Source organism: Bufo gargarizans, chromosome 6 (genome assembly GCF_014858855.1).
Source record: "Bufo gargarizans isolate SCDJY-AF-19 chromosome 6, ASM1485885v1, whole genome shotgun sequence".
In the NCBI taxonomy this organism is placed as follows: Eukaryota; Metazoa; Chordata; class Amphibia; order Anura; family Bufonidae; genus Bufo; species Bufo gargarizans.
This window is the reverse complement of record NC_058085.1, coordinates 254,291,217-254,307,149: the sequence shown is the minus strand read 5'-3', so window position 1 is coordinate 254,307,149 and position 15,933 is coordinate 254,291,217. Positions and strand designations below refer to the sequence as shown.

The following is a 15,933-nucleotide window of genomic DNA, read 5'->3' as shown; positions in this document are numbered from 1 at the left end:
AACTCCTACAGATCAGTAATCCTATGAACCACAGATATTAGCTAGACAAAGGTTATATTCATTGGTGACTGGTAACTTCCAAGGAAGTCCAGTCTGATGTCTCCTTCCTCTGACCACAAGGTATTAATTTTCTTCTCATTTACTCACAGATGGACAGGAGAAAAGATCCGTCTTCGGTGGACATTAAGCAGGTCTTATTGGAAATGAGAAAGTACAGAATGGGTCTCATCCAGACGGCGGATCAGCTGCGATTCTCCTACCTGGCAGTGATTGAGGGGGCCAAATTCATCATGGGGGATTCGTCAGTGCAGGTCTGAGTTCCCAAGTATACTGACCAGTGATAATTCTAATTACAATTCTAAGTCTAAGGCCGAATGCATACGGCCGTGTTCCGCGGCCGTGAACGGTCCGTGGTATGACGGCCTGGATTCCTGTTGACAGCAGGAGCGCACAGCGTCATTGGTTGCTATGACGCCGCGCGCTTCATGCTGCAGCTGCTCTACAGTGATACACTCGTATGATCTATACGAGTGTATTACTGTAGTGCAGCGGCGACATGAAGCACACGGCGTCATAGCAACCAATGACGCCGTGCGCTCCTGCTGTCAATAGGAATCCCGGCCGGGTTACCACGGACCGCTCTCGGCCATGAAACACGGCCGGGTGCATGAGGCCTAATACAGAAGCAGCTGCTTATAGTGCACATCCAACTCTCAATGCGTCATGTCATTTACAAATAGACTTAGGCTGAGTTCACACGTGCGAGATTTCCGCGTGGGCGCAATGCGGGAGGTGAACGCATGGTTGCTAGGTGACAGTGTATTCACTGTATTATTTTCCCTTAAAACATGGTTATAAGGGAAAATAATAGCATTCTGAATACAGAATGCTTAGTAGGTGATCAATTGAGGGTTAAGAAAAATTTAAAAAATTAACTCGCCTTCTCCTCTTGATCGCGTAGTTCCCGGTCTCTTCTTTACTTCTTTAATGATGAACTACCGACTAAAGGACCTGTGGTGACGTCAGATCACATGGTCCATCGCCACGGTGATGGACCATGTGATTGGAGCATGTGATATGACGTCACCACAGGTCTTTTAGCCGGTAGTTCATCATCAAAGAAGAGACCGGGAACTACGCGATCAAGAGGAGAAGGTGAGTTAATTTTTTATTTATTTTTTAACCCTCAATTGATCACCAACTAAGCATTCTGTATTCAGAATGCTATTATTTTCCCTTATAACCTTGTTATAAGGGAAAATAATAACATCTACACAACACCGAACCCAAACCTGAACTTCTGTGAAGAAGTTCGGGTCTGGGTACCACAGTCGTTTTTTTTATCACGCACGTGCAAAACACGTTGCACCTGCGCGATAAAAACTGAACATCGGAACGCAATCGCAGTCAAAACTGACTGCAATTGCGTACCTAATTGCGCGGGTTTGTCGCAATACACCGGGACGCATCCGGACACGCCCGTGTGAACCCAGACTTATTCTCTGTTGGGCTACTTTCATATCTGCAGTTTAAAATCCGGTAGGCTGTTACGGCAAACAAACAGCCTGCCAGAGTTCATGGTATCCTGTACCGCCAGATCCCTGTTGACTATAAATGGGATCTCATGGGGATCAAGGCAGTTGCATGCATTGGTTTTTGTCCTGCCGAAACCCGGTACTAAAGAGGTTAGCTGTAGAATTTAGCTATACCGGACACGGTGAAATCTAGCAGGCCGTTCCTCTTCCGGATTTTAAAACACAAATGTGAAACTAGCATAGTCATTTACAACTTCTAAAATACGCTGTATTACTTACCTGTGGAGTCTGTATTATACTCCACAGCTACACTCACAATCCTGTGGGCTTCAAAGTTGCCTGTTCAGTGTCTGCACTGAGGGTTTTCAGGACCACCTAGCAAAACAGTGGGTGTCATTTACAAAGACCAACGATTTGCGCTGGTCTTTGTTTCCTCCCTGCGCTGGTGGAGAAGGCTCCTAATTTATGAAAAAGCACAGGCCTCCAGGTAAATTATCAGGTTTTACTCCAGGCGCAAATACTTCTGGTGGTGCGCCTGGAGTAAAACATGCTTTTTTTCAGGCATAAAAAGTAAGTAAATTTGTCCTGGTCCCTGCCACTCCCAAGTGGCGAGGATGGCGTAAAAACTCCCATGAGACAGATGGGGGTCTTTCGACTTCTTCTTTTTATGTCTAAAACTGACGTGGCACACTTTGTAAACGACCCCCAGTGAGTGCACCTGTGGAGATTACTGCAGGATGTAATAGGATGAGTATAGATCCCACCATCAGAATAATTATTGCAGCTCTGGATGTAATTAAGGATCACTCCATTAATTAGTATAGTCCTTTAAGTACAGTTAGTGAGCATATATGTATCCACGAGTAGGGCTCCAGCTATCTATTATTTTAGTGATCAAGTATTCTATTGATTAATCCAATGATTAATCGAGTACTCTAATAAGAAAAAAAATGAATTAAAGGAACATTTTACTCATCAGCTCCCCCCCAGTGCCATCGGTTCTCTGTGCCATCAGCTCCCCCCAGTGCCATCGGTTCTCTGTGCCATGAGCTCCCCCCAGTGCCATTGGTTCTCTGTGCCATCAGCTCCCCCCAGTGCCATCGGTTCTCTGTGCCATCAGCTCCCCCCAGTGCCATCGGTTCTCTGTGCCATCAGCTCTCCCCAGTGCCATCGGTTCTCTGTGCCACCATCTCTCCCCAGTGCCATCGGTTCTCTGTGCCATCAGCTCCCCCCAGTGCCATCAGTCCTCTGCCATCAGCTTCCTCCAATGCCATCAGTTCTCTGTGCCATCAGCTCCCTCCAGTGCCATCAGTCCTCTGTGCCATCAGCTCCCTCCAGTGCCATCAGTCCTCTGTGCCATCATGTCCCCCACTGCCATCAGCCCCTCTGTGCCATCATGTCCCCACTGCCATCAGCCCCTCCATGCCATGTCCCCCACTGCCATCTGCCCCTCCATGCCATGCCCCCCCTGCCATCATCCCCTCCATGCCATCATGTCCCCCAGTGCCATCATCCCCTCCATGCCATCATGTCCCCCAGTGCCATCAGCCCCTCCATGCCATCATGTCCCCCAGTGCCATCAGCCCCTCCATGCCATCATGTCCCCCAGTGCCATCAGCCCCTCCATGCCATCATGTCCCCCAGTGCCATCAGCCCCTCCATGCCATCATGTCCCCCAGTGCCATCAGCCCCTCCATGCCATCATGTCCCCCAGTGCCATCAGCCCCTCCATGCCATCATGTCCCCCAGTGCCATCAGCCCCTCCATGCCATCATGTCCCCCAGTGCCATCAGCCCCTCCATGCCATCATGTCCCCCAGTGCCATCAGCCCCTCCATGCCATCATGTCCCCCAGTGCCATCAGCCCCTCCATGCCATCATGTCCCCCAGTGCCATCAGCCCCTCCATGCCATCATGTCCCCCAGTGCCATCAGCCCCTCCATGCCATCATGTCCCCCAGTGCCATCAGCCCCTCCATGCCATCATGTCCCCCAGTGCCATCAGCCCCTCCATGCCATCATGTCCCCCAGTGCCATCAGCCCCTCCATGCCATCATGTCCCCCAGTGCCATCAGCCCCTCCATGCCATCATGTCCCCCAGTGCCATCAAGCCCCTCCATGCCATCATGTCCTCCAGTGCCATCATGCCCCTCCATGCCATCATGCCCCTCTATGCCATCATGTCCCCCAGTGCCATCATGTCCCCCAGTGCCATCATGTCCCCCAGTGCCATCATGTCCCCCAGTGCCATCATGTCCCCCAGTGCCATCATGTCCCCCAGTGCCATCATGTCCCCCAGTGCCATCAGCCCTCCATGTGTCCCCCACCTCCCCCTGTAATACTTGCCAATATGGAGTCCCCAGGAGAAGGACCGCAACGTATTCTTCTTCCCAACATGCACTGGGACCTGACGTCACACAGCGCCAGGCAGCGCACACGGACTATGTGTGCACGCCAGGCCCAGGACAGTGCAGCGCGGTGCCGACGGGAGACCATGGAGCGGTGAGTGATGGGCTTCACTTCACTCACGCTCTGTGGTCACATGATCAAAACGAATCTGCACCGAGGATTTTTCTGTGTCGATTACATAAAGTAATTGTTGCAGCCCTAATCATGAGGTTCAGGTGGACATGTGTATTATCTAGATGATGGTCGTATCATATTTTGACTGATGATCACTTCTTTTTCTGCTGTAGGAGCAATGGAAAGAATTGTCTAATGAGGATATGGACCCTCCTCCAGAGCACACCCCACCTCCACCCAGACCACCCAAACGCACCTCTGAAATCCTGAATGGGCGGATGCATGACCAGCCAGAGTTTTTATCTCAGCAGGTGGTGGAAGAGGTTATAAGATTGGCGATCAACACGGTGGAGGAGAGCATTCCCGATGGCAAAGCTCATCTGACCTCTCAGCCCCCTGTAGATAGGTAGGAAATGGCAAAACAAATACACAATATGACAACTGTTCGTCTACTTATCAGTGCAGAGCCTCAGCTCAATGTTGCGGCTTGTCTCACTGCGGGATACAGTACCTGAGTTTTTTTTAAATACTGAGCCAAATCACAAAAGTTTGTCTTATTTAGGCTGCCGATTGTTTTAAGGGCCAATAACCCTTATATTGCAGCTGCATTATAAGAGGAGTGGCTGATGTCTGTGAAAAACGCCATAGTCATCCTGTTCCAAGCCTAAAATTGATGATAACAGGGAGCAGTAGATTGAATTTAGCTGTGCAGCAAAGTTGTTGTTTAAGGCCTCATGCACACGAGCGCCCATAATAGACATGCCTATTCCTGTCGGCAAAACGGGCAAGAATAGGACATGTATTTTTATTTATTTTTTGCAGCTTTTGCGGCCCCATTCAATTAAATAAGTCTAGGGCTGCAGTAAATAATTATTTTTGAAATCGAGTATTCTATCGATTAATTTTTACAATTAATCGCGTACTCGAATAAGAAAAAAATCAATTAATAGACTGTTTTCCTTTAGAAAAACTCATCAGACCCTCTGCCATCAGTCTCCAACACCCTTCGTTCCCCCCTGTGCGATCAGCCCAAGTGCATCAGCACTCCCCCCCCCCCCAGTGCCATCAGCACTTGTTCCCCCCCCCCCAGTGCCATCAGCACTTGTTCCCCCCCCCCCCGTGCCATCAGCACTTGTTCCCCCCCCCCCCAGTGCCATCAGCACTTGTTCCCCCCCCCCAGTGCCATCAGCTCTGCCCCCCCCAGTGCCATCAGCTCTGCCCCCCCCAGTGCCATCAGCTCTGCCCCCCCCAGTGCCATCAGCTCTGTCCGCCCCCAGTGCCATCGGCTCTGTCCGCCCCCAGTGCCATCGGCTCTGTCCGCCCCCAGTGCCATCGGCTCTGTCCGCCCCCAGTGCCATCGGCTCTGTCCGCCCCCAGTGCCATCGGCTCTGTCCGCCCCCAGTGCCATCGGCTCTGTCCCGCCCCCCCAGTGCCATCGGCTCTGTCCCACCCCCCCCAGTGCCATCGGCTCTGTCCCGCCCCCCCCCCAGTGCCATCGGCTCTGTCCCGCCCCCCCCCCCAGTGCCATCGGCTCTGTCCCGCCCCCCCCAGTGCCATCGGCTCTGTCCCGCCCCCCCCAGTGCCATCGGCTCTGTCCCGCCCCCCCCAGTGCCATCGGCTCTGTCCCGCCCCCCCCAGTGCCATCGGCTCTGTCCCGCCCCCCCCCCAGTGCCATCAGCTCTGTCCCGCCCCCCCCCCCAGTGCCATCGGCTCTGTCCCCCCCCCCCCCCCCCAGTGCCATCGGCTCTGTCCCCCCCCCCCCCCCCAGTGCCATTAGCTCTGTGTCCCCCCCCCCAGTCCCCCAGTGCAATTGCAACTGACAATACTAGCTAATTCCTCAAGCCGATGTTAAAAGCTGAGAACTTTGCCATTATCTTCCAGTCAGGAACATATCTGAGTCCCTCATGCACCACGTCACGGTGTCTCAGCAGGCCTACCACTCAACTTCCCGTGGTGTGTGAACAAGGCCTGAACAGTGCTAGAAACGAACTCGCAGCCAGGCTCTCTCATGCCTCCATAGTGGTATCACCAATGCACTGTGAGGTAGGATAAAGCTGTGAGCCGCACCCACAACAGACCATGCGACACAGAAGCTGCCAGGTGCAAAAGAACGTTACCAACAAAATGAAGTGGCACATTCCATACACATAAAGAAAAAAAAAGAAAAACACGGGCAGTTTAGTGGTAGGACCCCATGCTTACTGAGACACCATGACATGGTGCATGAGGGACTCCGATATGTTCCTGACTGGAAGATAATGGCAAAGTTCTCAGCTTTTAACATCGGCTTGAGGAATTAGCTAGTATTGTCAGTTGCGTATCATTTTGGTGCATTTTTTGCAGCGATTAATGTCCAAAAGAGCTTTAAAAAAATGAAAATCTTATTGGTTGCTTGGGAAAACTATCAAATTTAGTTTTGATAAATCTCCTCCAATATCTGCTTTAGATAAGTAAAGCCACTGGGTTATAAATGTACTTCTTATTGTATGGAGACTTTAAGACGCATTAATCCCGTTCACACTTCTGCTTCTCTTATAGCCTTCGTCATGACACTGAGCTGAGGAGGAGAAACTTGGGAGACCAGATCCCTTCTTCATCCGATCCCAAAGATACGACCAAACCGGATAGCGCAGAGGACAGAAACGACAGTCAGGAGTGGAAGTCATGGGCGCTAAATGTGTGCGTGTTCACAGTGCTAACTGTGGGGGTGATCCTCTGCTACAGGGTGTGGTACCATTAACGAACACTCTTCCCAGGCTGCATCCAACTTCATCACCCAGGTGCAAGTGAGACGTATTTGGAACCAAATGAGGAGGAGAAGCGGAGCGAAGCTTTTACAGCTGCAATCGCAATGCACTAACGGTGTCTCCGAGCCCTGACGCCCCATGGAGAGGATTCCTCGCATCTCAGGGCATTTCTACATCTATTCAGGAGTAAACACAGATAATGCCAAATATATCTCTATATATATATATTATATTTTTTTTCTTTTTGGAATAAAATCATCATGACAACACATTGTTGTTTCTTTTTGGTCAGGGTCTTTTTTGTTTTGTTTCCTCACCTGTTTTTAAGAGGATGTGAGAGTTTATACGTTTTATTTACTACCGCTCTGTTTTACCAGAATCACAAGTGATTTGTATAAGGTATGTCTTTCTTTTTTTTTTTTTTTCTTTTTTTTTTGGTCTTGTACAAGATTTTTTTTTTTTCATTTTTTTCTTTGATGCCCCAAGAAGGCACCCCCTCTCCTGCCACCTGAAAAAAAAAGTGAACACGTCGGAAGAATGTATTTTTTTTTTATTTGCTTTCTGGGGGCGTCATTTGTAATAATATCAGTTTTGACTATTTCCGGAGGGGTGAAGCCGAGACGTTGTATAGGTTATCTTCTTTCTTTCTTTTTTTTGTATAATTGTTGTGGGATGTGCCTGACGTATCCTCAATGTATCTGTTACAGAAGCTTCGTTGTCGTTTTTATGTTTTGTAGGAGAAGCAGCTATGATATTTTTTGTTTTTGCTCAGGGTAGGCCAAAAATATATATATATATTTTTCTTTTCCTATTTTGTGTTACATGTTGGACTTCAGTTGGTCACATTCTCCTGTAGTTCTGACTGATCCACACTTTCCTGTTACAATACAATAGATCCACCAGCATTTCAGCCGTATGGTGCCTAAGAACTGGAGTTCTAGTCTATTCCTTTAAGCCCACGCATTTCACCGGCTGCCAATAAAGAATGTGTCTCCGCCAGCCGACGTTTTGGTCATGACTGTTCTTTAGATCTCACCTTTGGTGCTCTGGGAGTAATAAACCACTTTGCTGGGACTGAGCCGGGTGCACGGGGCTTATCACCACAGTAGTGTCGGAAGGTCTGTGTCGGTCTGCTCTATGGCTGCTGTGTCAGATTAATTTGTATAAGCTTCTTTTTCTTTCCTTGCCTTTTACATTTATACACAGTACAATGTGTTGGGTTTTGAAACCAACACTGTAAAAAAGGGGAGAAGTTGGGGGATGGGGGTCGATGTTTAATGAACTTTACAATACTGTTTAAACCTGACGCAATACAGAAATGCACTTGTGACACTTGAATGTGTTATGGATTTATGTGCTAATTCAATAAACTTATATCCCCCCTTCCGTCTGCACTTGCTGTGTGGTTTGTGGCCGATCTGTTGCAGTGTTTGTCCCCTGATGCTGATATAGGTGATGGAGCCAGGTAAAGTATTTAAAGGAGTTCTTCGCCTAGATCAGGGGTTTGCACCTCCAGCTGTTGTGAAACTACAACTCCCAGCCTGCATACTTACTCAGAACTCCCATAGTAGTGAATGGAACAGTCTGAGTTGTGGTTTCACAACAGTGGGGGGGGGGGGGGCAGGGGTTGCTGACCCCTGATATAGAATTTGTCCTAGTCAAGGCTGAGAATTGCAGCAAATGAAGGCTGATCTGCTGTCAGTATAGTCCTGTCTGGTTGTTGGGGATACATTGTAACAACTAGAGTCTATATACTGCGGTTGTCAGGCAGCAGATCTCTATTAGAGGTGCTGGCCACTTTCCTATATTGATAACCTATCCTCAGGGGTCCAATTTCCAAAGGAGTATGGCAACCCCTTCCCATTGAAGTGAATAGGATGGAGAAGCTGCAATTACAAGTGCTCGCCACTGTGATATCGACAGCAATCAGGTAAACGGAGAAGAGAATGCAGCACGGGCGGGAGCCGGACCCTCGCTGATCTGATATTGATGACCTATCCTGAGGATTGTGTTGAGTTTTGGAGTACCGCACTCCGGTTGGGTTCACCGGTGCCTGCAAGGACTTATTCAGTCACGCTATAATAGTAAGAAGATTGCAGCACACAGTTTTTCTTGTTGCTATTAAGTTTTAATTCTACATTTTTTCATCACATAATTAGAGTTCCAGTGCAATTTTCACAGCTATATGCATAGAAGAGAGTGACCAGACGTTACGGCCTTCCTCAGTGGTCTTAAATCTTGGATGCTGTGTATCAGGGATCTTGCGCTGGATGCAAGATCCCTGATACACAGCATCCAAGATTTAAGACCACTGAGGAAGGCCGTGAAAGGCCGAAACGTCTGGTCACTCTCTTCTATGCATATAGCTGTGAAAATTGCACTGGAACTCTAATTATGTGATGAAAAAATGTAGAATTAAAACTTAATAGCAACAAGAAAAACTGTGTGCTGCAATCTTCTTACTACTATCCTGAGGATTGGTCATCAATATAGGAAACCGGACAACTCCTTTAATTGGTCTACTGATGACCAGTGATCAGCTCAAGGCAGGATTCATTTTAGAATATATCTTTATAATTCTGACCACCTGCAGCTACCACTAGGAGGAATATACTGCAGACGGATGTATATGGCTTTTATTTAACTCATCAGAGGGCACCTAAGCTTCTCTCTAGTGGGGATTACAGGCTACAGGGATTTCATTTTAAGCGTCCTATATTATCCACTATATATTTGCTTGAGAAATGTGACGTGAACCTCTAATATATTTTTACTGTGATCTTATTGGGAATTAGGCTGTCAGAAGGTTCTTATATAATTCTATAGCTGTGCAAAATGAAGCAGGAAAATTTGAGTACCAACCCCTATAGAATATATAGGTATTGAAATTAATCAGCGCAGAATGTTATAAAATGATATATACGGTTGTGACTTTCATCGCTAACATTCTTAAATCTTCCAATAGTGATCTGTAATCATGTCTATAATCAGAACTCCATTACTTTAGGGCGTTAATGCCCTTCACAGTCCTGCTTTTTGTATTTGCTACATTACATGTTCTGTGGTTCATTAATGTTGCTTAGGCCTCATGCACACGACCGTTCCAATTTTTGTGGTCCACAAACCACGGATCCTCAAAAAACAAAAGCCGCCCGTGTGCCGTCCGCAATTTACGGAACTGGTGGCCCATTGTAGACATGCCTATTCTTGTTCGCAAAACAGACAAGAATAGGACATGCTATATTTTTTTTGCGGGGCCTCGGAACGGAGCAACGGATGCAGACAGCACACAGAGTGCTGTCCGCATCTTTTGCGGCCCCGTTTAAGTTAATGGGTCCGCACCCGAGCCGCAAAAACGGCGTCTCAGATGCGGACCCGAAAAACGGTTGTGTGCATGAGGCCTTACTAAGAGGTGGGTTGTTCTTTTTCCTAGAGCAGTGGTCTCCAACCTATGGAAAAACTACAGCTCTCGGCATGCTGGGAGTATAAGCTTCTTAATAACCAGCATGAAATTGGATGGAGGCTACTGCTCTAAGAAAGCAGTCTCTGGGCCAGATTTATCATTAGCTAAAGTCAAATTTATGGCGTGAAAAGGTCAATAATTTTTGAGCAATTGGTAAAACTGTGCAAAAATTTGCGACTTTCTCTGGCTCTGCGCTATGCTCGCCAGTTTTCTGAAAGTGGCCGTGTTTTCTTATGTAAATCAATCTCTACACAGATTTACTATTGCGACAATTTTATAAAAGTCGCAAAAAATTGCGCAATTTCACTCCAGTGAGGACCAGGCTTAGGTTGGGAACAATATATATATATATGTCCTGCGCTCATAACATTGGCATCAAACAGAAGACTCGTTTTACCTTTTTTTTTATATTTTAACCTTTAAAAATTTTGAATGTTAAATGTAAAAATGTTCATCAAAATAAAGTAATTCGTTTTCATTATTTTACTAGAATTAATAATGGTTTATTAATGTATATTTGGTTCAATAATATTGTAAAGTATAACTTATTTTTTTTTAAAAAGCAAGTTTTTTTAGTTTCATAAAAAGAAAATGTATTGCAAAATATTATTTTTGGTTTTGCACTTCTTTTTTTTTTTTTAATAATTTATTCTATAAATGGTGGACAGTCTCGGTTGGGTATCGCAGACCACATTTAAAGTGAATGGGTCCTATATCTGCATGCGGCGGTCCCACGAACAGATGACACACTGGATGTTAAAAAGGGACACACACAAAAAAATGCACTTCACATTCAAATATTACACTATACACACTTATTACATTTTTTTTACGGATTCCTTCTTTTTTCTTTGGGACACACAAAAAAATGCACTTCACATTCAAATATTACACTATACACACTTATTACACTTTTTTAACGGATTCCTTCTTTCTTTTTTTCTTTTTTTTTTTTAACAAAGATCTGTCATCAAAGATTGGTCCATATTTGCCATAATCTCTCCGGTACAACTGATAATGAAGTAAATCTTACGACTTTTCTGTCAAACTTATAAACGTGCGACTTTTTTAAAGCCACTTACCGAAGGATAAACTGCTACCGTCAAACCACATTTATCATAGTATTAAAGGACCATTAATAAATCTGACTTAGGCTACATTCACACTCGCGTTTGGTGCGGATCCGTCATGGATCTGCACAGACTGATCCGTTCAAATAATACAACCGCATGCCTCCATTCAGAACGAATCTGTTTGTATTATCTTTAACATAGCCAAGGCGGGTCCGTCTTGAACACCAGCAGTGTTTTGGTGTCCACCTCCAAAGCGGAACGGAGACTGAACTGATGCATTCTGAGCTGATCCTTTTCCATTCAGAATGGATTAGGGCAAAACTGATCCGTTTTGGACCGCATGTGAGAGCCCTGAACGGATCTCACAAACGGAAAGTCAAAACGCCAGTGTGAAAGTAGCCTTAGTCAAAAGTGACTTTGGACATATGTAAAAGTGGAGTAAGATGTAAGTGTAATGATAAATCTGGCCCCATGCGTGTACTGAAGGTGACAGCTCTGCTATGTGGGTCAGTTTTACTGAATAGCTTCTATTTCTAGCTGTAACGTTGCTTGAAGGTAGAGCCAGGTGATTTGCAGAGGCTTATTACAGGTAAACCCCAAAGTATCGTCAAGTGACAATCACTTTGCAGAATGTTTTTGCAAAGTTCTTAAAGGGCGTCTGTCAGCAGATTTGTACCTATGAAACTGCCTGACCTGTTGCATCTGTGAAGGCATGTGTTGGTCCCATGTTCCTGTGTGCCTGCATTACTGAGAAAAATAAAGTTTACATTGCCTGGCGAGCTGAGTCTCTAGGAGTAACGACAACGCCCCTGTTGCTCCTAGAGGCTCATTTGCATATATTAAAACCTCATTATTCTCAGCAATGCGGGCACATATGAACATGGGACCAACACAGATGCCTTCAGCTGCCAAGTGCACATGTAACAGGTCAGCCAGTGTCATAGGTACAAATCTGCTGACAGATGCCCTTTAAGTTGCACTTGTCAACATTTTTGTGCTATTTCTGCTAGTAGTGCAATCCTGTAGCTGTAATACGGTGACGTTGCATATCGTAGCATATTAAGCCGACGGATACACTTTAAAAGATTTTTCTGAGATTTTTATACTGGTGACCTATCCTCAGGATAGGTCATCAGTTTTGGATCGGTGGGGGGCACTAGCGCTCCTGTGAGCACCATGGCTTTCTCCATGCTTACCAAGCAGAACACCATACATTGTATAGCGGCTGTGCTTGGTATCACGTTTAGCCCCATTCACTTCAATGGCGCTGAGCTGCCCCTAGACCATGTGACTAATGAACGTGTCGTCACTGACCTACAAAAAGCAGAGAGAAGGCCGCAGTGCCTACAGGAGCAGCAATTCCTTCTCAAACAGCTGATCGGCAGGGGTCCAGAGTGTCAGACCCCCACCGATCAGATACTGATAACTTCTCCAGAGGATAGGTCATCAGTAATGAAATCTCAGAAAATCCTTTTAAGGTTGGTTAAGAGATTTGAAGTGTAGCTCAGCTTCTGATCACGTCCATATGTTGAATAGCTTTGTAAACCATTTGCTTTGTTTTTCGTGATCTTGAATTATATGGTTTTATACCCCAATCACATCCAAAGCTGTATTCACAATTCTGCTGCTTCGAAGTACTCCTTTAACTGTTGAGCCGGGCTCCTGTATTGCAATGCATTATGGAAGATGTTTCTCCTAGGCCAGGTTGTGAAGACTCAGAGCATGGCCAGTTCAGGTATTGCCGGAATTGGCAAAAAGTAAAGAAGAAAAGGAAACCAGTCCAGCTGTAGGTTCATGTGTATAGGACGGTCCACAGGAGGCTGCTTCGGCTACGGATACACCATACCAAACAGAGAAAATCCCGCAGCACGTCCATTAAATCTCCTTTATTAGGTCACGTTAAAAACATAACATCCAAGTAGTACATTATGGCCTACGTGTTTCAGACCGACTAAGGATAGCATGCTTCTGTCCGAAACATGTAGGCTACGATGAACTACTTGGATGTTATGTTTTTAAGTGATCTGATTTTATGGACGGGCTGCAGGATTTTCTCTAATACACCAGCCTTGGGCAGCAGTGAGATTTAAACATTAAACAGTATGTATTTAAGGTACAGGTGAAACTCCAAAAATTTGAATATTGTGCAAAAGTCCATTTATTTCAGTAATGCAACTTAAAAGGAATTGCATTAATGCAGCTTAAAATTAGAATTTTGTGAAAAGGTTCAATATTCTAGGCTCAAAGTGTCACACTCTAGTCAGCTAATTAAGGGCTCTTTCACACTTGCGTTGTTCTTTTCCGGCATAGAGTTCCGTCGTCGGGGTTCTATGCCGGAAAAATCCTGATCAGGATTATCCCCATGCATTCTGAATGGAGAGAAATTTGTTCAGGATGCAGCAGGATGTCTTCAGTTCAGGACCGGAACGTTTTTTGGCCGGAGGAAATACCGCAGCATGCTGTGCTTTTTGCTCCGGCCAAAAATCCTGAACACTTACCGCAAGGCCGGATCCAGAATTAATGCCCATTGAAATGCATTAATCCAGATCCGGCCTTAAGCTAAACGTCGTTTAGCTTTTTCTGAATGGTTACCATGGCTGCCAGGACGCTAAAGTCCTGTTTGCCATGGTAAAGTGTAGCGGGGAGCGGCATACTTGCCGCCCGTGCAGCTCCCGGGGCGCTTCAGAGTGACGTCAGGGCGCCCCACGCGCATGGATCACGTCATCCATGCGCATGGGGCGCTCTGACGTCATTATGGAGCACCCCGGGAGCCGCACGGACGGTAAGTATACTGCTCCCCCGCTCCCCACTACTACTATGGCAACCAGGACATTAATAGCGTCCTGGCTGCCATAGTAACACTGAACGCATTTTGAAGACTGATCCGTCTTCAAATGCTTTCAGTTCACTTGCGTTTTTCCGGATCCGGCGTGTAATTCCGGCAAGTGGATCCGGACAACACAAGTGTGAAAGAGCCCTTATCCATACCCCCTGAGCAAAGGGTACCTAAGATTGTGACTTTGGGGTTTCATAGGCTATAAGCCATAATCATCCAAATTGTAACAAATAAAGGCTTGAAATATCCCACTTTGCATGTAATGAGTCTCATATATTAGTTTCACCTTTTAAGTTGCATTACTGAAATAAATGAACGATATCCTAATTTTTCGAGTTTCACCTGTAGGTGTTTTCTACACTTTTGTGTAGTGAATGCTGCTGTGGATCATTTATGTCCTCTGGATTCAGCGGCTATATTGCGTCCACTACTGTTCTGCTTCACTGCTGGCATTATCTGGGTTAAACATTCTCTACTAAGGCATGGCCATGCCAGAGATGGGATGTGGCCGCCATGTGGGTGAGCACCTGATGGCCCAGCAGGGTCATATTAGCAGATTAGAACGGAATTGTTTATTCTGTGTTGATAATGGGCGAGCGGTAAGCTGCAAAGCCGCGCTGCCATTAACCACGAACACTCAATAAACATTTAGGTTATAACCCGTTAACATGATCCTGCCGCTGCTTGCACGGCCATGCCGTGTGGCTGTACCTGTAGCGCTACAGAATCAATGTAACTTTTGAGCTATAGCTACAATCCAATTGTATACATTAGGGCAGATTTACTAATCCTATAGATGGCGTAAACTTAGACCAGGTGTCCAGACGTGTACCAGATTTATCACAGTGGCGCAGGCTGGATGACACATTAGGCACGTGGTTAGACACTTATCTAACCATATATCAACTATTAATTGGCATAGGGTCCGTATATTTCTGTCCGCATCTATTCTGCAATTTAGCTGAACAGATGTGGACCCATTCATTTCAATGGGCCCGCAAAAGATGTGGAAAGCACACCGTGAGCGCTCTGCATCCGTACTTCCGTTCCGTGACCCTGCAAAAAAGATAGAATATGTCCTATTCTTGTCCATAATTGCAAACAAGAACAGGCATTTCTACAGAGGGGGAAGATGATCCGATCCACAAAATACAGAATGCACACGGCCTGTATCTGTGTTTTGTGGACCGCAAAAAACGGTCATGTGAATGAGCCCGTACTTAGAGACAGACTGTTACACCATAATTGTGGCTAATTCTCTGCGCAAAACATTGCATCTTGGGCCATGCCCTTTCCTGTTAAGCCAAGCTTCTTTTGCGGACTAGGCGCAGAAATGTTCTAAACCTAGATGTGCCAAACTGCACCACTTTTTGGCACTATATATGGCAATATCTAGGTGCACTCACATGTATTAGTGGGCCATTGATTTGTATGCAACCTTGTGGACTGCAGAAGTCACTCAGTAGTTAAAACCAATCGGCAACGCTATAAGGAGTCTCTATGTAGCTCAAGAAAACCTCCACAAACTTTTCTCCCCTGTAACTAGTAAAATTGTTATATGTTGTGTTCATTCCTGTGGTGCCCCCTTGTGGTAAGATCTGATTACTTCATTTAGCTCATGCTTGCAGAATTTCGAACGCTGGTGGAGATTGTCCTTACTGTATATTCGCAGTTTTATTTGGCAACTTTGTGACATTTGTCAGGTTTCATTAAAACAATTTCATATTTTTGTGAATGCAAGTTAAATATACAAATACA

At 46.0% G+C, this 15,933-nt stretch overlaps 1 protein-coding gene across 2 annotated transcripts in view; it reads left to right on the top strand.

The window, feature by feature from the left end:
* PTPN1 (protein tyrosine phosphatase non-receptor type 1) overlaps nucleotides 1-8,189 on the top strand; it is a 96,568-nt gene extending 88,379 nt beyond the window's left edge. For both annotated transcript variants that reach the window (XM_044298270.1, XM_044298271.1), the window contains exons 7-9: nucleotides 150-311; nucleotides 4,230-4,462; nucleotides 6,595-8,189. In XM_044298270.1, the coding sequence (XP_044154205.1) occupies nucleotides 150-311; nucleotides 4,230-4,462; nucleotides 6,595-6,796 (597 nt within the window). In that variant the 3' untranslated portion in view covers nucleotides 6,797-8,189. The remainder of the gene's footprint in view (nucleotides 1-149; nucleotides 312-4,229; nucleotides 4,463-6,594) is intronic.
* Nucleotides 8,190-15,933: the final 7,744 nt, after the last annotated feature.